Here is a 21,862-nt window from a genome sequence, read left to right as displayed (position 1 = left end):
ATTTTGAAAAGCGTGGATGTCCCTAAAAGGGAGTAAAAAAATTTAAACAATGAATATTATCGCTGTTTTTTCTACGATCTTGGGACGATCCTTGAGTACTTCGTTCGCCATTGAAGACCTGTTTTAAGCTGAAAATTGCTAAACACTTCACTATGTTAAAAACTCCTTTTCATTTATGCTGATAAGCACCTAACGCGATCCAACATTTGATAGGCAGCAATAAAAACGTTCAACATCTTTTTTGACAAAATTGCATAACGAAGCCCGCTTGGCATTACCAAGAACATTTAGTCATGTGTTTATTAAAATTTCCAGAAGGAAAAGTTTGTGAAGTTACTGGACCAACTGCACAACTCCCTAAGAATAGATCTTTCCATGTATCGCAATAACTTCCCTGCCTCGAGCCCCGACAAGCTCCTGGACTTGAAATCCACCGTAGATCTGCTGACCAGCATAACCTTCTTCCGAATGAAGGTCCAGGAGCTTTCCAGCCCGCCCAGGGCCAGTACTGTTGTTAAAGACTGTGTTAAAGCCTGCTTAAGGTAAGAGAGAGCCTCTACGTGCCTGCCAATTCTAAAGCCGCTCTGTAGGTCAACCTACCAATTCCTATTCGAAAACACGTACGAGCTATACAGCAGAGAGTTCCAAACCGATCCTAATGAGCCCAAAAGGGATCCTGATGACCACGGTCCGAGATTGGATAGTGTGGATTTCTGGCACAAACTTATAGCTCTGATTGTCTCGGTGATTGAGGAGGATAAGAATAGTTATGGCCCAGTTTTAAGTCAATTTCCGCAGGAGCTCAATATCGGACAAGTAATAAAGTTAATTACATTCATTCAGAGCTGAAAACTGGACAATTTTATATAGTTATCAGCGGCCACTATGTGGTCACTATTTGCTGTGGACATGAAGTATGCTTTAGAAGAGCACGAGGCGCATCGGCTGTGCAAATCCTCCGCATACATGAACCTCCACTTCAAAGTAAAATGGTTGTACACCAGTTACGTGAAAGACGTTCCCCCTTACAAGGAAGCTGTGCCCGAATACCCCGCATGGTTTGAGCCGTTTGTCATGCAGTGGCTTAATGAGAATGATGATGTTTCGCTGGAGTACCTGAATGGGGCCTTCACTAGAGACAAAAAGGACCAGGTACGTTTCTAGGAAATTACCAAATTTACCTACAACAACGTAAAACCATTTTTTTATTAGTTCCAAAAAAGCAGCGAACATGCGTTATTTTCGAATTCGGTGGTGGATGTCTTCACGCAGCTGACACAGTGCTTCGACGTGGTTTCCAAGCTAGAGTGTCCAGATCCGGAAATATGGAAGAGGTACATGAAGCGGTTCGCCAAGACCATTGTGAAGGTGCTCATCGCCTACGCCGATATAGTGAAGAGAGAGTTTCCCGAGCATTTGAAGGAAGAACGAATAGTAAAGTTCGAAAACTCTTGATGATGTAAATGGATTATGTTTTTGCCTTCGTTAGGCCTGTATTTTGATGAACAACATCCAGCAATTGAGAGTGCAGCTGGAGAAAATGTTCGAGTCGATGGGAGGGGAAAAACTGGAAGAAGACGCAGCCAATATCCTCAAAGACCTGCAGCAGACTTTGAACGGGTGTTTGGATGAATTGGCGCATCAATTTGCTTGCAGGTACTACTAAATTGCTGATTTACTCAACTTCTTAAATACGAAACTAGCATTTAGTTCTGTGCATTTCTTTTGACAAATTTTCCCTACATTTCCTCTATTCCTGCCGATAAGACGTGACAACCTAGCCAAGACCCATTCTCACTTGTTGTCTTTGTTACACTCGTGTAACCGTCAATTACGACTGCCATAGAGAGGCGACAATTGAATATCGCTGCGTTGCCGTTAATTTTCTGAACTTTCTTCAAACACACTGCGAAACTAAATGATCAGTTGAAACAATGAATTTCTTTAATATTATACAGGATAAGGAAAAACGCTACGAAAGAGCAAAATTTTACGCTTTAACCTTTGACAAAAACAAGTTCTTTTAACTCTCGTTTATAACTCGCTGAGCCTCTGGACAGTCCCTTTTTAGTATTTTTTTTTAATTAAGGACAGAACCCACTACATCGGATTTCTGGCGCCTGATGGCCGGAAGATACATTGACGGGCAGTTTATTCGTAAAATTGTTTTTCAGTCTGGAACCGCGGATAACCCAAAGTGTCAAAGAACTGGGCGACCTTCTTTTGGCCATTAAAGGTGGCGGTCAGCCAGGGACTCTAAATCAGCCGGCTCAGCGGCAGCAGGTCGCTGTAGAAGCTGACGAAGTACTCAGACCGCTTATGGATCTGCTGGACGGGTCGTTGTCGCTGTACGCACAGTCCTGCGAAAAGACCGTGCTTAAAAGACTGCTTAAAGAGCTATGGAGGATAGTTATGCGGATATTAGAGAAGACTGTAGTGCTACCTCCGATGACTGATAAAACTGTGAGTTTTTTTTTTTTCATTAAAATATCGCAATAATTATTTTTGTGCCTAGATGGTGTTCAAGAGTATAACGGACAACGCTAAGAACCTGGCGGCAAATACAAAGATCGAGGACATGTCGAGACTGTTCAAGAATCACATGACCGGAAAGCAGGACGTGAAGAATGCCCTCAGCGGAGTGATGGATATCAGCAAGGAGGTGGAGAAAAACTTGTCGCCGAAACAATGCGCTGTTTTAGATGTGGCCTTAGATACTATTAAGCAATATTTCCACGCAGGTAAATTGGTTTTTTGGCTTCAGATTTCCAGCCATAATTTGTGCGAATAGGTGGCAACGGACTGAAGAAAGCCTTCCTCGATAAAAGCCCGGAACTGCAGAGTCTGAGATACGCCTTGTCCCTTTACACTCAGACCACAGACACCCTTATAAAAACGTTCGTTACAACGCAAATCAATGAAGGTAAGAATAATTTTATTGACTGAAATTTATCAATGTGAGTGTGTCTTTGGAAGCATTCCTACACATCCAACACAACACGCATAAAAATACACTGTTATTTTATTTAAAAGTGCCGCTAAACAATAAAGAAACAATGCTGCAACGGCAAATATCACTCGATCGTGAGGAGCCAGAGGCGGGCCTCGAGGCCCTGGAAGAGCCTCTGAAAGCGAAAAAGCCCGTGAGGGACAAGTGGCCAGGTAGATTTGGTTGTTTCAACCCAAGGAATTTCTTTTATCGCTGCTTCATGCTTGAGTTTCGAATTTTTGACGACGTTTTGTCACTGAGGAAAATTTTTTTTATAGAAAAAAACATTCCTCGGTGAGGCACCTTCATAGTCCATAGAAGGGCTGACACAGCGTTTTACTATTCGCCACATGACGACATAGTTAGAACTTAATAATTAGATTTTAGACTGTTAAGCCATAAATTTCACGCTTAGTCCAACAGAAAATCCATATATCGGGTTGCAAAGGAAATATAGTACAGGCGAATCTCTAGTTTTTTTTTAATTAAATATAGATAATACTGAATGTTTGAATAGCATTGACTTTCTCAAGTTGAGTTTAAATAAGGAAAGCCCAAATTTTATTTTCTAACTTTAGGAAACCTTAAATTTCAAAAATTGCTTCATCAATCATTTATTCCCCTAAATCGAAAAAACCGCCTCCGAGCTGACCAAAGAAAAAAGCATTTGAAGCTCAAAACCGTGAATCGTTTCTTTGAGACGATTACAGCTCGCTTAAATGATGTACTTGGTGCAAATATTTAACTATGTGAATTCAGGAAGAACGATTCAATTGCATTTTAGTTACAAATACCAAAATTTAAACATTTCCACCAATTCTCACATTGAATATTTACAATTCAAAAACGTCGAGTATGAAAATTCTCTACCCAACTCCATTCCATGGAGAATTTTATTCTGCAATTTTTCCCAGTTTTCATAGAAATTTAATAATGAACGAGTTAATGCGAAAAATTCAATTAAGAATATCACGAAAACAGCGACAGCGGGCGACCTCTGCCAAAAGGCAACAAAAAACCACAACTCTTTTCTGGATTTACAGTAAATCCGAAAATCTTTGATATCTGGAAAAATTCCAAAGAAATATGATTCCGCTTAGAAATTAAACATTTCTCCACTCAATCTGGAAACTGCATTTTTAATCGCTGAAAGTCAACTTTGAAATTAAACCTTCCCACAACGTCCATGAAACGCCTCATATTGCGCTCACTGCCTCGACCTTTAAATTTCAGAAAATTGCTAAAATTCCACATTCCATATAAAATGATTGTACAGGATTGGCAGGATTCGACATTCAAATAGGATTTCGCAATAGGTATAAGAGATAGATGAAAACGCATGAGGCACTCTCGATTTCTTTTTTTGAAGGCAAATCTCGTGAATATCGTATATTTGACTTTTTTTTTAAGTAAATTTCACTCCGACATAACCAGGCGATCCGCTATTTCACAATGGGTCGAACTTTCAAATATTTCCTAGTTATGGGTTTTCCATAATAGATTTAGATATTTCCGACGAAATAACACTGTATATATCCCTTGTACTATATTTTCCAAGTTACCCTGTCCAAACCGCTCATGAACGAGTAAATTTAAAGGCAAAATTTTGCTGTTGCTGATTACAAATATTAAAAAACCCGTAGTCTCTGCGTTTTAGCTATATTATAGTTTTTAATAAGATTTCTTTAGACAGTCACAGAAAGTTCCATTAGCTTCCATTTCAGTAGAAGTTTTATTAATTACCTAGTTTCAGCTGTTTCTTCACCTTCCAAATCCCAGTAATGTGTTACCACTTTGCAGATTCCGTAGACGGACAAGAGGGCAGTGTGGGTGAAGTCTCTATCCAAGTTGATTTGTTCACGCATCCAGGAACGGGAGAGCACAAAGTCACCGTCAAGGGTAAACCTAAACTTCACTTTAATCCAAATTTTGTGCGTATATTACTCGTACTTTTATAGTCGTTGCTGCCAACGATCTAAAGTGGAACCTCGTATCGGGGATGTTCCGACCCTTCGTGGAAGTGAACCTTATAGGCCCGCACCTCTCCGATAAAAAGAGGAAACATGCCACCAAGTCCAAGTCGAACAATTGGTCCCCAAAGTACAATGAAACTTTCAACTTGTGAGTGAACATTCACAAAAATCCCTTTATGTCTATAATTAAAATTTTAGCATTATTGGAAACGAAGAACAGCTGGATTTCTACGAGTTACATATCTGCGTTAAAGATTACTGCTTTGCCAGAGAAGATAGACTTGTGGGTGTCGCAGTTATGCAACTAAAGGACATAGTCGATAAGGTAAATTGAAACTTTTCAGCGAGCCAACGACAACACTTAAATTTTAGGGTTCCTGCGCATGCTGGTTGTCATTAGGAAAACGAATACAGATGGACGAAACGGGCTGGACCATCCTCAGAATTCTGTCCCAACGCACAAACGACGAAGTCGCCAAAGAATTCGTCAAACTCAAATCGGACATTCGACAAGAAGACAACCTGAACCAATAATTTCCCTTAAGAATTGCATTAAAGTGACTTTTGATCCCTTCAAAGTTGGCCTACCTCTGTGACTTTAGTGAAGACTTTCGATTACCTCCCCGAGACTTTGAACTGTCGCAATATCTAATCGAAATTCTGTAGTTATAACGCAACGGACTATCCTCTTAATGTTGCCCGTTAAATCGTGAAGGGGACCGCCGTCCGCCATTTTCAAATTAAACAGTACCGAGTACTGCTCAGGTGAGTTCACGATTATGTCGGGCCAAAACGGTGTTTTGGCAGAATGGCAACATTCTAGTGATTGTGAAGTTTAAATTGTTTACGTATGATTCGGCTTTTAAAATAAAAATGAACAAAACATGTGACCCGAATAAATGAAGTAACAGTGTCTCTCTCGCAATAATAGTTTCCCGTATAAAGTTGTCTTTATTTCGCTCATTCTTCCGATTTCCTGAAAACTGGATTGAATCCCCGTCTTTATGAAATATCCAATACGAAATAAACTCGGAATGGTGTTCATGCTCGATGAAAACGTAATAAATGTTTGAAACCCTCTGTGTAGGATTATGAGATAACCAAGACAGATTTATGAGAAAATTGTGTGCTAGATAGATGAGTAGATGACAAATATTTCAATTAAATTAAAAGGTTCCCCTTTATTGATGCGTAACCATATAATTACGATACTTTCAGAGTAATTACAGTAATTACATGGTTTAATTAATCAACATTTTAACGATTTTTAAAAATATTATTTAGTACCATATCAACACTTATCAGCAATAATTCTTCAACTTAAATTTGCTCCATCTTTCCCTATCTCTTAATTTTCTTCATAACTCTTTCTTCATCAATACTGTTGGTTTTTTAACAAAAAAATTTCAAGTCCTGTGTACAAGATAATGAGCTAGACAAAGACATGCTAATGAGGTAATTGTATGTAAGCTAGAGATAGCTAGATTATTGTCGGTAATTATACCCATTGTGGAACGGGATAAAAACGAGTTCCCTCTGTTGATGGACTTCTTTGGATATTTCAAGTTTATTTGAACATTTTTTGATATCATATCGCTAGTTGTTGAACTGAAAGATTAATTTATTTACAAATGTCCAAGCACTGGATGATCAGTCACTGAAGGCCTTCTAGACAAACAATTTACCAATAAATCACAATTCGGAATTTAATAATAACACATATAAAACGCGAAAAATTGCAAGACTCAACAGAAATTCTTTAATACAATTTACTTAATAAGCATCAAACGCCACCATTTCGTCCAAAAAATTCAAAGACAACCAACGAACTATCCTTGAGTAGCATTTGAAGCGACAGCTATTTGAAATAAAAGCCATTTCAAAGTGACATCAAATGTAGTCCAAATCAATTATTACTTGAATAATTACACTTGCAAATTCTGCCAAAACCAGAAAACTAACACCCCGACATTTCTCGACAATGAACTATTGCCTCCCTGCATACGCATAACTGTTAAATATCTATTTGTTTTCTCTCTGTGATAAACTGTAAGAAGTAAATGTATCTATTATGTGTGTGTCTCATCTACAATTTTGCTAAAAAACATCATCGCTTAGTCCTCTCGTATAAGTCTATTTTGGAACTTGAAAACTGACAATATTTGAATTATTATTGAATACAATTTGCCCTCTCACTATATTTATTGTAGATTATTATTATAAGAATTCATTATCTAGTAGATAAATTCCGCCCTCACTCCTCTCTCTTTCTCTTAATAAACACTTAGTTACGTAGGAGTACACCCTCCCAGAAATTTCTGATTTTGCCCCTCCGGTGTTAGGTGTAAAGTTACTGTTATTAGATGGGTGTACCATAATACGAACTGACTAGTTAAATTCTAGGAAAAGCGCACGTATGGGTGTAATTTGTAATTCACCGATATGTTGCCTATAATCATCGTCATCATATCAGTCTTGTGGTGCTTGAATTTCTCCTCTTGTTGCTGACGAAACACGATCTGGATCATGGGCGAACTGGGACCATTTTAACACTGCAGAGACATGATTCGTGTCTTCCATTACGAGGGGAATAGAGAAGGAATTAACTCGTGTATCGTCAAACTTCACAAGCTCAGGTTTAATTTAAAAAATTCCTTTAAACTTTCCGACCAAATGCCACGATTTTAAGCTTGAACAGTGAAATTAGCTATGGAAATTTTGACCCATATTCCGTGTGAATCGACTCCTGTACATATTACTAAGAATATCGCTGTAAAATAGCATTTTTAAACTATGATATGAAATGGACCATAGCTAATGTAAACCATGACAAGTTGTAAGGCAAAAATAACGAGCCTGCAAAGCGCCGCTTCGGCGACGATTTGTTACTACTCAATGTAACTTTTTATTTGTCGAAAAAATATATATTGAAAGCCTCTAAATAAATGGTTTTTGTTGATTATGAACTGTAGTTTTTTTATACTTGAGGGAAAAGCAGGACTCGAGGGTGTCATACAAAAACAATATTTATTCGAAGACCTTGCTCAAGAACCTAAAGGTATTAAGGCTTTTTATAAATATATTTACAGACGTCTCTATTTACAATGTTCCTTCCACATAACAAAATTCATTTACAATAATAATTCATTAAAGAGCTCTCTATGCGTCGGGATGAAAACCTAACAATAACAAATATTTACAATTTGAAAAATTATCTAGGTACCTACATTTCAAACCTTTAGTTTTCGGCTGAAAGCAACATTGATCAATCCACAACAGCCTCATTGCAATCGGTGACTAACCTACGCCACAGTAGAGTAAACGCGCTCAGATATGCTCGCCATATTGGCCCTGATGCAGGCCACACGACATACTTGCCACATTGCAAACTATGTTTTTCAAGACTCCTCCACACAGCAGCAACGTTGAAGCAAAATTGTTGAATTAAGGCTTAAACTCAGTTGTGTCCTCGTATATACGAATAGACATGAAGAATTTGCTTATGTCAAATTTTTGTTACAATGACAGCAATGAATTTCTTATGCGCGTCAATATTTACGAGGGTCGGATTTAGGCGAACTAAGATTAAGCCATGATACAACAACTGGGCCTTTATGTCGATTTCGTTTAAATAGGTTTCTCTTAATATGTCGTAAAAACGGAAAATTAAGTATCCACAAGTATTAACTTTTGAGGTGGTCCTAGCCTGGGCAGATATTAATGTTGGAAGTACAATATCTACGAATGCAACGCAGAATTTTTGGAAACATGTTGCAATAACAGACGTTGAATCGTATACATGGAAAATAATATTTACCATTGCTTTTAGTATTTTCTTTACACATGGAATATCTAACCAACAAAGCATTTGTTTCAGCTAAATAAAATATCCACTACAATTAACTAAAGTAAATGTTTCAGTGGCGCAGTAGATGTAAAAAGTGATCACTAAAACATCATGAAGTAGGCAAATGAAACATCAGAGACATATGTTGAATAAATTCGTTTACTATAAGTTAACAGGTTAAAGTATGATGGTAAATAACAACAAATAACTTAATCAACACCCTACGTTTACGGTTTGCCGCCCACTGCGAGGTTTTTTTAATGATCACCTGTTATTAGGTACTACGCACTTCACAAGAGTCGAACATAAGCCTTAACAATTAAAGGGGACTTAAGTCAAAATACGCAGATGGTTCAATGAGGATGCAATTGGTAATGAAATTCGTACCATTTCAAAGTTTGGTCTCTACAATTTGGTCCACAACAATCTTCTATATGGTAGTTGAGTGGTAAAAAATTTTGCAAAAGAATTGAAATTTAACTTGGTTACTCGCAGCTCAAGCCAATAAATTAGCAGAAGATGGGGTAAGAATTGTTAAATTAAAGTTAAAAAATTAATTGAGGTTGGAAAATATATATTTGAATGTTTAGTGCAATACACAAATTTACCTTTGAAATTTATAAATTATTAGCCAGTTCAATTGTTAATGAGAAAAAAAAATAAAACCAAATTATTAGCTTGTGCCTTTTACTACTCCTTGTACTTTGTAAAATTGTCGCTCAATTCTCAAAAGAAACAACGTATTAATCAAAAATATTGCAATAAATAGACACCAGATCTTGCTATATTGGAAAAAGAAAGTATTTAGTTTTTTTTATTCATGTCACGAAAGTCTAAAGACCGAGCAAAATATTGTGTATGTGTAAAACCCTGCAAGTTAGCAGTACAGAGAAGACAATGGTCTGGAAAAAGAGACTTTGCAAAAAGAGACTTTAAAGATAATTGAATAAAGTAAATCAAACTGAAGTTAATATGGACTTTGATGTAATTGATATTGTTCATTATGACATTATGACTCGACAAGTGAAGCTAAGCCTTCCGTGTTATTAATGGTTTGCGTGCGAGAACTTGATCTCTGTTTGGGTCACCAGAAAAGTTTATTTAATTCACAATGTAAATAATTTAGATTTGTGTATTACAGACGGCTGTACGCCTTAATAGTTGGGAAGAACTTAAGTCACAGTGACCAGAAGGGTCTGTGAGGATACACCATTGAGTACCAGCAGTATTCATGTTCCTACTAATATTCGTAGAGGTTAGCAAACAGATTTTTGCATTGTCTTTTTAATCCTGGTGCTGTCATAAAAACAGTTATATAAGAATTGGATCCTTTCGTCAAGGATAATACAGTAAATAGTCCACGTGCAAAGTGAATACTTGAAGCAATAAAAGGTATTACTTTTTATGCATATGGCTCATTGTCAGTGGTTGCTTGTGTGCACGAGTCTTTCAATTTTAATTTAAGACACGTGGATACTGTCAACGTTGCCAATAAAGAACTGCTTCAGAGCTTAAATCATTCTGTTACTATTCCTTGAGAGTTTCTTATGTGACAATTTGTTTTCAATAATTATATGAGACCAAAATAGTGTACTAAACAATTTGATGAAGTAAAAAACTATCTTTCTCTTTCTCTTCTCTCTCTATCTCTCTTTCGCTTCTCTCTCTCTCTCTTTCCCCCCCCCCCCTCTCTCTCTCTCTCTCTTTCCCCTCTCTCTCTCTCTCTTTCTCCCTTTCTTTATATTATTCGAGGTGAGTTAGCCCTTCACACTGGAAAAAATATTAGTAATTACTTCTCCATAATATCCTATAGAAGTAATTACTCTTCACTGTATTTAAAATCAACCTAAGTCGCTATGAACATAAAATGAACTCGAGAGAAACAACTCACCGCGAATAAGCTTCCCAAACACGATCTTACGTAACAAAATTGTATAATTACCCTCGCCTAAAAGCTGTTAACGGCAGTGCGCGGTTGCCCGGTATTTGTCCGTTGCTTCACTCCTCCCGGACCAATGCCTCCTCCTTACTCCTCCTCATTTCTCGTTTAATAAGCGTACTGGTTTCATTGATATGACCGCCGATCTCCCGGGACCAACACGAACCGGTCCCGGATCCAGGGGACTGAATCCGTCAATCGCTTTCGGACAGCAATTTTTTCCGTTTCTTTGCTTGTTTTGGTTTTACTATTTCTTCGTCCTGAAAAAGAGGAGTAGATTTATATCACTTTAATAGATAGCGGTAAATCTCTATTGATGACTAAATAAGTTAGATAGTAACAGAGTCATCAAAGAATTATGAAAAATTTTAAGTAAAATTGAACACATTTCAGACAGTGCTCAGCTTTCGAGGTGTATTCAGTTTTTTTATAAAAATATTCTAATATTATTTCTTTAATTTTTGGTCCTAACACACTTTATTCTAGCTTTAGAAGCCAAAAAATTTTTAACATGGGATTATAAATAAAATTTTTGTGAAGGTGTTCCGCTTTTCAGTTAGTCACACTGTATAAAAATAACGGTAAATTAGATAGCCAATACTTTTACTTCTTTACAGCGAAAATGAAAAAAAAAACTACTCACCAAGTAATCTATGAAAAATTGATAATTAAAATAAAAAGTAGTTTATTGCATTCTTCCAAATTCACGTTTTGCAAAAAAACGTTAAATTTGTAATCGCGCTTTAACTTTTATTTTCGCAATTTTTAATTAATGATATGTCAAGACAGCTGGTATGGTGCCTCTATGCCCTGAACTGCAATATTACTAAGTTATTAACTCAGTAACTAATTTACCTGTATGAAGCGAATCATATAATTCCAAGTGAACTTCAATAAGTAAGTTGGATCAGATAATTGTCATGTTAAAAATGTAAAACTTTGGCTGTTATATTCACAAAATCATCGAGAGGACTTGCCTCGCTTGATTCCTCCGAACTATCCGTCAGATCCCTAGTGATTTGACGTTTCGTGGACGCCGCATTGGTGACCGCTGGTTTACTGGTGGCGACCGACTTTCTGCCGCGCCCCTGCAGCCTGCTTTTAGTCGTGCTGATCTCCTCCTCCTCTTCCATCAAGGCGAATAACTCGCCGAATTGTTTTCTTTGGCTATCGTTACTACAAAAATCACCCAGTTCTAAATCTTTCAGTTTCAAACCACCTAGTGAGCAACTTACCTATTGCTTTGCGCGACACTAAGGGCCCGTTGCATGGAATCTAGCGTGTAAATCGCCATGCAGTCGTGTTTCTCACAGATTATTCTTAATTTTTCTAAATGTCCTAAGACCTGGTCCGCGCTTGGAACTGTCGTACTTAATACTTTACTACCTTTGGGACAAGAGAAAGAAAAACTCATAAAAAACAGTGGAGAGACGGGAAGGCTTCTAAACAGCCGCTACAGGGTGTTTCGCCGTAATTTTCCCTAAATCGACCACATTCAAAGACACAGTACCTGCGTTAGTCCGTTTCCTTTTATTGGGCGACGTCGACGGATATCTCGTGCTCAACAGCGCCGAGATCAGTTCGGCCACCTTATCGATGTACTCGTCGCACCAATACTTAATCACCGTAAAGATAAACAAATCACCGTTATCACAGATATCTCTCGAAAAGAGGCATTTTATGTAGTCCGCGTTGGGCTTTTCCTGCTTTAGCATCAGCATGACGGCAGTCAATGCCTCCGGGTGCTGGTCGTAGTCAAGCTCGGTGATCAGCGGCAACACTGTGTCGATGGTGAAGTCGTGCGCGTTGATCAATTGCCAGAAGAAGAGCTGCTCGATCGACTCCCAAGTCAAAGTGGCCTTGAGTAGGTTCTGCAGGTTGTCGATTTTGAACATTACTAGGTGTCCCTGCAGTACCTAAAATGGAAAGTTACTCTTTTCATAGTTTTCAAAATGTAGAAAAAAGTAAAAATAGAAAAGTACTTTAAAAATTCACCAATTTTTAAAATTTCCTAGGTCAAACGAGTTTTGCACATTTTCGGTTTTGAACATAATTAAAGTCTAATCATCATTGTTTGGTATATCACTGCATGTAAGTAAGATCCTGTTTAACTAGAACATAAATACAGCTTAAAAATTGTTAAACGCAATGAACAAACATTGCGAGAAAGATAAAAAATCAAATATTGAATGAAAATAAGCAAGCTTCACGGCAATTTGTTAAAGGAAATAATATATTACAACATACAATGTGCATCAAAATTAGGTGCTGATAATTTGCAATATTAATTTGAAGTGTGCTCTAAAATTGATTTGACTTCTGAAATTGTATCGTAACAGTTAAAAATTATTAGACAGACTTTAGGTGTTTTTGTAGTATCAAAGAATTGCAAAGCTATTGTCAACTAAATGTCGTGGAAGTATGTACTCTTTTTAAATCCCTCACCTTGCCCACCAACGTTTGCAATTGCCTGGCATCGATGGCCGATATGATCACCCGCAAGGCCTGCGCATTGTTTACCATTTGCGGCTTAAAGTCGCGATACAGGTCCGGCACTAGCCACATCATTAGCTTGGTGTCGGACACGTGGCACGAATGCAGGTCGTCATACAGGCACTGATCCAGCTTTTTCTCGATGCTCGAGCAAAACTCCTTGTACAGGGCGATCTTCAGCGCGCTCGCCTTCGTATTATCATCACGTTTGTTCTCAGTACGGATCTGCACTTTCAGGAAGTAAAGGATTAGGTAGCCTGAAAGGAGTTGAAACAATTTAGTTTGTGAGAAACTTAGCCACAGATTTAGTACCTAAGGACGGTAGAAATGGGTGCATTTCCGCCAAAAATCGGATCAGAATACTTTTATTCGCCTGGTCTTCTTTGGAATTGGAGAACCCGTACACGGTTTGCAGCACTACAAAAAGAGGGTTGCGCACGCTGTCTGTCAAAGTCTCTTGATTTGGTACGTCCGGAAAAACCTTTTCGCTATTTAAATCCTCGCCAAGGCACTTGACAAAGCCCCGCGCCACCGCACACAGCAGCTCCTCGTCATTTTGGTTCTTATTGACATCTAAATCAGTCAATTCAGCAGTCATTTCCTCCGCTATTTCGCAACGCTTCGCTTGATCCGATTCCTCCTGCAGCTTCGCCAGCAAATCGCCTAAAATACCGTCAATGAAGCTATCATCGTTCTTGTCGCCCTTTTCTTTTGATCGCATCTGTAAACAAAAGCAACATAAAAAGTATGAACCCACTGGAAATAAAGCTTAACAGTTGATGAACGAAAATCGAGAGAATCCTTCTGTAAATGAGGATCCATATTATCAATTAAGTTAATCAAGTCACATATAAAAACACTACAATACAAAATGTATGTTACAATGTTTATTCTGACCATGATTCAACCAATAATCTAATTTGCCCTTAAAGAGTGTAATTGCGCATGTGGTGTCGAACGAAAAAGTTCGACTTTTTTTTTTAATTGAGTAACAGTTGCAACGTAACTGACACTAATAATCCCTTTTTTGAAAAAGTAACCAAAAATGTGCAAAATTTGCAAGCTATATTTAAAAAAATAAAGAAAAAATAATTTCTCCATATTTAATTTTTTTTTTGGCCTGAGCTTTTGCGCTTAATAGACGAAAATTTATCCGTAACACTGTAAAGATCTCCTGTGGGATTTTCACAACTAATTAAATTGTTTTTTTTTCTCACTTTTGACAAAGGAATATCATCTTCATCAGTATCATCCTCCAAACTAGCTATTTTCAAATCCAAATCCTCCTCCTCATCACTGAAGGCCGGTTCTTCTGATAGATGATTGTTCAATGAAATTCCCACTGAATCTTCTTCAAATTTATTTGTAGAATTGAAGTCTTCGCGTGAGGTTGAAGACACATTGGAAGGTTCAGTGCAGAACTCCTATAAAAATTGGTATTTTAAGACAAATAAAAAAGTTTTGTGAGAGAATTTTACTTTAAATGTCTCCTTGACCATATTTCGCAGCTCACGATCCAACTTTGAGTTGTCAAAAAGCGGCACCAAGCTCGGCAGTACTCGTTTGTCCAGTATTTGACGCAGCGAACTGAAAATGCCGCCGCGAACCTTCTCTGTCAAAGGCGGATAAAAATTCGTCACAATTCTGCAGAGAAAGTCCAGAAGGGTAGCTGTGACGGCGGGGTGGGAGCGCATGGAATGGTGCATCACCAGAATTGCAGGTTCAATGTTCATGATATTGTCCTAATGATCCAAAAATTATTTACATTATGGTACTTACACAAGAAAAACATATTTGCTTTCCATTTTACAATTTTAAATAATACTGAAGTATATACCTTTTCAACATCATAAAATAACCAATCATAAAATAGGGCCAATTTGGCATTGGACACTGCAACATTACTCGTGCAAGTAGTCAACAACCAGCCAATAACAGCCCACCGGGGGATTATATCTGAACATAGAAGCTCATTGGTTGGATGAATTACTCCTACAATGAACCTAAAATTATAATTCATTACAATGACTTTTTCTGTTATACAGATGATGTGTGTAACCTAATAATATCACATCTCAGAGACTGAGACTCGGGCGTGGCAAGATATTGTCTCTGGAACCAGTCTTGATACCTCTTGTGGTGCCCGAATCGGACCTGGGAAGTCAAAAATACCAGTTTTCGCTCCATCTCTGGGGTGAGGCGCGATTGAAGAAATCGACGCGATGTTCTGTTTTGTAATAGTTGAAGTACACCTAATAGAAAGGACAAAAAAGGGATAAAGATCAATTTTACTCCACTTATGGCCAAATTTGTAATATAAGTTTATGAAATTGGCAGACTAGATATTTTCAATTTATATACACTATATATTATTTAAATTACCACTTTAATGTCACATATTATTCCAAAGCAAGTGGGTGATTTACAGCAAATTTTCACCCAATAGTGATTATATTTTGAAAATTTACTGATGAGAGTGCTCTGAAATGTAAACAAAAACCCTTTCTCAAAATGATAAGTTGCATCTGATTGGTTGAAAATTAGTTCATGTTGCTAGAGTTCAATTCCAAAAAAATCACCATTTTCAAAAAGCCCAAAACTGTCTTGATTGGACATTGGTGAAACCATGATTTCCACCCAAGATTTCTTGATCATGACATGAAAGAATCCATGATATAATCATGCACTTTTAAAAAAGCAACCAAAGATCATTCTTAAATTATAATGTGTTTTAGTCTGAAATCAAAAATGGAAAAAAGGCTATAATGTAAATTACAAATTCTAATTTCAAATAAAATTTTAAGTCACATTTAATTGATGTTTTAACAATTGATTAATAAAACACTTCAAATGTGTCACTCTGATACATTCAAAAATGCTGCAAATGGATAAGATCAGCTATTTTGTTCAACTCAAATGTACAACATTCAGATTATGTATAGATGATGAAACACTGCAGGTTCTCAAAAGGCTTCCATTTTTCAAAAGATAATACTGCCATCAAAGTAGCAAAATGACAACTCTTGAAGACATTAAATGTATGCATAATAGTGGTTCTTCATGAATATAAAATTGACAATATGAATAAATCATTGGGTTAGTTTCCAAAAAAAAATGGCTCAACTATTAATATTCTACTAATGCAATTATGGTGTGCCTGTTTGTCTGTCTATTTTGTCAGAATGAGAATCCCCCTTCTCAATCAACAGGAAAATACTTAAATATCATTATTTTATCACTACTTTGCTGAAAATCATAGAAATATACAAATCATCACCTGTAAAACTGGGACTCAAATTCTTTGGTGTTAAAAGTATTTCCTTCCACAATAACTCAAACTCTGGAATCCGGGCCACATTCTGCAGCAGTCTCACCAAATCTCGTCCAATCACTAAACAATCTTGAAAATGTTCCCGCATTATACTGATTAAAAACTGCACTTCCTTATGCTTTAAAGCAGTCAAAAACTGAGCATTATGATCTTCAATAAGTCTCAAATAGGTGTAAACTACTGAGGCAATTAGTAAAGGGAACTTTTCGAGCCAACTACGATACTCAATAAAAACATCCAACAGCGATTCAATGAGGGTCAGGTTCTTGGGGCTTATGTCGCCTCCCGCTGCGTGTCGCATGAGATTCCAGCACAAATTGTCCACATTGCTCACATTGTTCTTGATCATTTCACGCAACAACCACAACAGCTGCTTTCTGACCATGTCAGTGAATCTGAGGTACTTGTCTAATACTAGCTGAGACAGGTTGGTGACTACATGCCCAAATCCATCCCTGGTGATGAGGGTGAGGTCCCTGTAACTCCTTGCTGCATTGTGGGGCTCAGTAAGGATGGACACCACCAAGCCGAAAGACACCTCCTCATAACCTTTATCTTTGAGCAAAGCCTTGTTGAGGGCTTCGTGGGCGTCTTGGTCGCTGAGCTCACCTCGTACACCCACCAAAAACTGGTAACATCTCAATAATTTCTGGAACGAAATGCACACATTTAAACCGAGCGCCATTTTCCAGAATGACAGATGAAAATACAAATAAAAGAAGTTGACAGGGCGAGATCCACAATGGCGGACCAAGCACCAGGCACTGCTAAATTTACGATTTTAAGCCATTTACCTCTTCTGTATCGTCTTTGTTTTCCACGGCGCTCGTTAAGAAAAGCCTATTTACTCCCGTGGAAATGGTTTCCATGTCGTGGAAACTATACTAACGGCCGCTATAATTTTTTCAATGTTGATAAGCACGGGAGGGTAAGCATCGTCCCGATCTGGCAAAATGTTTGTGAAAATCAAGCGCGCCGTGATATATACGTGAGTTGTGTCTCCGGGAACAGCCGAAGTAGCGGCGCGACGCTTCGGCCGACAGATTGGACGATGATGGTCGTACACCATATACAGGGTGATCTTATTTTTAAATATGATTAATAATAATCGACTATGATTATCAATTTTATTTTTACCATTTACGCCTGAAGCTATTATGCAGGGATTATTATTATAATTAGTTGTAGTGTGTACGAACATTGTCTACGGCCATAGATATTTTGAGCCATTAGCGAAGCATAATATTTTTGTAATCTAAATATAGAATATTCTAAATTACATATTATACATTATATATTTGCATAATTATAAAAAGTGGTTCACGATAAATGTCCTATTAAAAGTTATAGAGATTAAAGAAGCAACGTCGAAAAAGTGTCCGTTACTTGTAAAGCATACAAGGTGATTTATAATGAGAATTTCGAAAACTTCGAAATTCATTTAAAATTCGGATAATTGTTATTTTCCAAGTAATAAAATCTATCCACAATCTTAAACAAAAAAAAAACATATAAGCAGATATGCGAAAATACTAACATGTTAACGAAATACAGGGTGTCTAAAGTTCTAGGTTTGTTTTTTGGTTACGTGTAATTTATTTCTACAAACTAATGCGGATAAAAGTAAAGTGGATTGGCCTAACTCGGCACAAGCATAATATAAGAAACTTGAAACGTGCCAAACATGTGGGACAATTTATAAATTCTCCAGTTTCGCATAGTACAGCATCATAACATAAGAAAACATCGATAAGTGTCATCCCTTTAGTAACGCTGTGCTATGCACCTTGTATCAATCCATTCAAAAGTCGTTATTTTCGACGGTAAAGTAAAAAAATGTTAAGTACAAGAAAAAGTAAGAGAATGTATAAGTAAATGCAACGTAGTATATTTAATAAATCGCGTGGCTCTACGTTGCATACTCTGTTAACTTTAAGCAACATTAAATAGGATAAAAAAATACTACTTTTTGACGTTTCTTTGTTTAAATATTGCTTAAGACCTTGTTAGTAAAAAATGGCCAATTTTTTAAAATTCAAACATGGATCAAGTGACACTTCAAACGAAAGGTCTTTCAAAACTACATTCAATGGTGTATGTTATTTAAAACCTATCGATTAGTTTTTGAATAAAAAATAGATATAAATTTGATAAAGAATGCAATACAAATTCAGTTAAATAGTTCAAAAACAATGAAAAAACTTGTTTGTTGATAACAAATTGGATTGTTTTCGAATTTGTGCTCACAAACAGTCTTTGATTATTTTTACGTATCTTTTTATTTCTTTTTTTACTAACTGTTGATGAGCACAAAATCGAAAACAAACCAATTTCCTATCAACAAACAAGCTTTTTCATTGTTTTCATTGTTGCATTTAACTGAGTTTGTATTATATTTTTTACCAAATTTACATCTGTTTTTAAATCACAATACACGACTAAATATAGTTTTGAAAGACCTTTAATTTGAATTGTTACTGGATCCGTGTCTTAATTTTAAAAATCGGCCATTTCGCGCTACCAGTGGCGTAAGCAACTTAAAAGAAAATAAATTTCAAAAGGTAGTATTTTTTATAACTTTTGATGTTATTTTTGATTTAAAAAAAATTGTTAAAAAGTAATCCGGAGATAGGGAGTTGGTCAACTTAAAAACGCATGGTACGTGTAAACACAAGAGATTCTGTAACTCAGCAGTGCAAGTATATTATGGAATCCATCAACAATTGCGTTTTCCAAAAAGTTTGTGGTGCGCTTATGTTATATTGTGCAAATTTATAAATCTGACCTGAAGGTATGATATTAAAATAATTTGAAACAATTTTTTAAGGTAACCGACCTTTAAATTTAGAAATTTCAGAATATTTTATATTTCAACTTTTTGCCCGAAACATTCGCATTTAATATTGAAATATCTTTTTAAATTCAAGATTAAAACTTCTATTCTGCTTAATTAGTTTATTTTATTAGTATTTATTAATTTTTATTCTTTTTCACGCGCCCCTCTACTAAAATTTTTACCCCACCAATAGGTACAAAATTAAAATTTGTACTTATTAACACATTCAATATTTATTCATCTAGAAAACTGAAACCCCCAGTCGCATCTCTGAACGAATATTTTCAAAATGTTTGAAAACATGCATTAATTACATATAATTTTTTAAACTGCCCTTTTATCCGGACTTAAATCATAACAAACAAATTCATCATCGGACAAATTAAAAGGTTACAATGTTAAAATAGATAGTATTTTTTATATAGAAAATTGTAACACCCAATGGCGTCTCAGACACCTGAAAGTTTTCTAAAGGGTTTAATGTTTCAAAATAATTTACATAAATTCTAAATTCCCTTAGGAACGCTCCTGTCCTGGCGTGCACACTGAGCTTGCATACATCCGAGAGAAAACGTAGAAAATACAAGGTGCCTTACTTAAAAATCAAAAATTAGTTCAAGTCGAACTGAAAGTATCACATTATCCAAAATTATCAAAAAAATTCACCATGTTGTGTTATATAAGTGCTCCAAATTACGAATTTTAACAGAAATAGCCAACAAGTTACAAGTATATTTACTTTTTGGAGCCACCTAATACACAAGGCGGTTTAATTGCAATGGTTTACTATTATCTATATCTCCTAAACTGTAAAAATTAGGAAGTCAGTTAAATGAGGCAAAAGTTGCAAAATTTAATGGTAAACTAAGATTCTAAAACAGTGTTACGAAATTTCATTTGATTTATGAAATGTTGCAAAAAAATTTAAATTTTCAAAACGGTTTTTCTAAAACGTAGTGATATTAAAAAACATATTTTCGCCAATTAATTTCTCACATACAGACCATATTTCTATTTTTTTAATTACATGCCTCGTATTTTTTGGCGGTATTTTGGAAGTGCCTTATATCCTCAATGCGACAATCTATCACAGGATTACTTTTTATTTCCAGTTCAACGATAAATTATATTGCATCATCATTACATTTAGAATTTTAAAAGATGTTACGTTATACCAATAAATACATCATATTATTCAAAAAGACAGTACTACAAGCATAAATTTAAATTATAGTAATAAAAACAAAACCCTTGGAAGCTTAATTAATTACTAGTAAATTTGTCATAAGCCTGATGATACCTTTTTTCCAAATGAAACGTCGAGACATGCAATCTTGTGATAAATCATAACATTGAAGATAAATGGTATGAAAATCCGAGGAAAAATCAGGTCTGTATTTAAAGAAATCGTTAGGGCCAATATCGTAGAAACTAAGCTGAACTAATCTAAACAAAAAGAAGATGGATTTAGAAAAACAATATGTATTAAGATTTAATGGTGGTTTTTTGTAAAACTATCAGATACCGACCTACTGATCTTAATGGTTTAAGAGATAGTATTAGTGAAACATGACAATAGTGTCATCCTGTATACTTTCAAGTTACCATGGCATGTTCGGGCACCCACACAAGTGCGCACTCACTGCAGCAATACGGCTGAATTTTTCTATCCTTGTTTTACTGATATTGTGATGTAGCAGGTTAGACAGACGGAAATATCATTCGCCTCTCATATTGCCGTCCTCAGTGCGCACTTTTTGGACGCCCAAATTCGCCGTCCTGATTATAACAATTACGGTCCTTTGTAATAAGCACTGGCATAGTCGCATAAAAATTATAGTTGCGCAAAAACAATAACGGTTCCATGTAAAATTCTGTGGCGCAAGAGATCTCTTTGATGGTACAAAATTCACTGCTAAGGGATTGAAGACTAAATGATTCCTGTGACATCTAGCGCAAACTTACCTCCAAACTCGGTTTGTTGTCCAACATAATATACATGGCAAATCTCGTCAATATATCAATAAATATCAATCAATCAGTATCAACAAACTGAGTTGGAAGGCAAGCTCTGGTTGTTCATTGATGCAAATAGCTATTACAATAACTTTGTTTGCTGCGACGCCATTGCTTTTTTTCAAGCAACTAAATCTCAAAGTAGAAAACTACGACAATCTTATACAATAAATAATGGCATCGCAAGAGAAAAACACATGTTTTATACTTTTCAATGGGAAAGTTTATCTAAAATCAATCTGAGAGAAATGATTGGTTAGAAGATGGAGGCAGAGGTACAGGCTGGATAATTTTACTGGGGAGGCGCAAATACCTTTTTTTATTTTGGCCTGTGCGTCTATGGTATAACTTTCATATTTAAACCAAGTAGATATAAATATCTACCGGGTTTTTAAATTATTGCTGTAACATAAAATGTGGCACGTCCAGCGTGTATAC

General features: G+C 36.3%; 2 protein-coding genes across 12 annotated transcripts in view; one reads left to right on the top strand and one right to left on the bottom strand.

Moving 5' to 3' along the window:
* unc-13 overlaps positions 1–7,928 on the top strand; it is a 129,383-nt gene extending 121,455 nt beyond the window's left edge. For 8 of the 11 annotated variants that reach the window (XM_066295139.1, XM_066295140.1, XM_066295138.1 and 5 more), the window contains 13 exons: positions 316–542; positions 591–816; positions 871–1,152; positions 1,213–1,434; positions 1,490–1,656; positions 2,175–2,463; positions 2,516–2,741; positions 2,792–2,923; positions 3,034–3,162; positions 4,790–4,888; positions 4,948–5,110; positions 5,161–5,287; positions 5,335–7,928. In XM_066295139.1, the coding sequence (XP_066151236.1) occupies positions 316–542; positions 591–816; positions 871–1,152; positions 1,213–1,434; positions 1,490–1,656; positions 2,175–2,463; positions 2,516–2,741; positions 2,792–2,923; positions 3,034–3,162; positions 4,790–4,888; positions 4,948–5,110; positions 5,161–5,287; positions 5,335–5,496 (2,451 nt within the window). In that variant the 3' untranslated portion in view covers positions 5,497–7,928. The remainder of the gene's footprint in view (positions 1–315; positions 543–590; positions 817–870; positions 1,153–1,212; positions 1,435–1,489; positions 1,657–2,174; positions 2,464–2,515; positions 2,742–2,791; positions 2,924–3,033; positions 3,163–4,789; positions 4,889–4,947; positions 5,111–5,160; positions 5,288–5,334) is intronic. The other 3 variants (XM_066295136.1, XM_066295134.1, XR_010733266.1) reach the window with 2 other exon arrangements.
* A 44-nt stretch (positions 7,929–7,972) lies between these two features.
* IntS3 (integrator complex subunit 3) lies at positions 7,973–17,712 on the bottom strand. The gene is made up of 12 exons (XM_066295141.1): positions 17,367–17,712; positions 16,519–17,221; positions 15,301–15,493; positions 15,079–15,244; positions 14,720–14,983; positions 14,459–14,665; positions 13,554–13,962; positions 13,194–13,498; positions 12,259–12,664; positions 11,984–12,134; positions 11,726–11,924; positions 7,973–11,008 (listed from the first exon to the last, which is right to left on the bottom strand). The coding sequence occupies exons 1-12, from the start codon at positions 17,439–17,441 to the stop codon at positions 10,943–10,945; spliced, it is 3,144 nt and encodes a 1,047-aa protein (XP_066151238.1). The 5' UTR covers positions 17,442–17,712; the 3' UTR covers positions 7,973–10,942.
* Between the last annotated feature and the right edge of the window lie 4,150 nt (positions 17,713–21,862).

The sequence above is a fragment of the Euwallacea fornicatus genome, chromosome 22, assembly GCF_040115645.1.
Source record: "Euwallacea fornicatus isolate EFF26 chromosome 22, ASM4011564v1, whole genome shotgun sequence".
Taxonomy (NCBI): Eukaryota; Metazoa; Arthropoda; class Insecta; order Coleoptera; family Curculionidae; genus Euwallacea; species Euwallacea fornicatus.
This window is presented reverse-complemented; position numbering and strand designations above follow the sequence as displayed.

What these genes read in the sequence shown, in the direction of transcription:
- IntS3 (XM_066295141.1), bottom strand. Translation starts at nt 17,441, where the DNA reads ATGGAAACCATTTCCACGGGAGTAAATAGGCTTTTCTTAACGAGCGCC. An exon ending in ACAAAGACGATACAGAAGAG is followed by an intron (nt 17,222 to 17,366) that starts GTAAATGGCTTA and finishes ATTTCGTTCCAG; the next exon opens with AAATTATTGAGATGTTACCA. An exon ending in TGCAAACGTTGGTGGGCAAG is followed by an intron (nt 12,665 to 13,193) that starts GTGAGGGATTTA and finishes TTTCCATTTTAG; the next exon opens with GTACTGCAGGGACACCTAGT.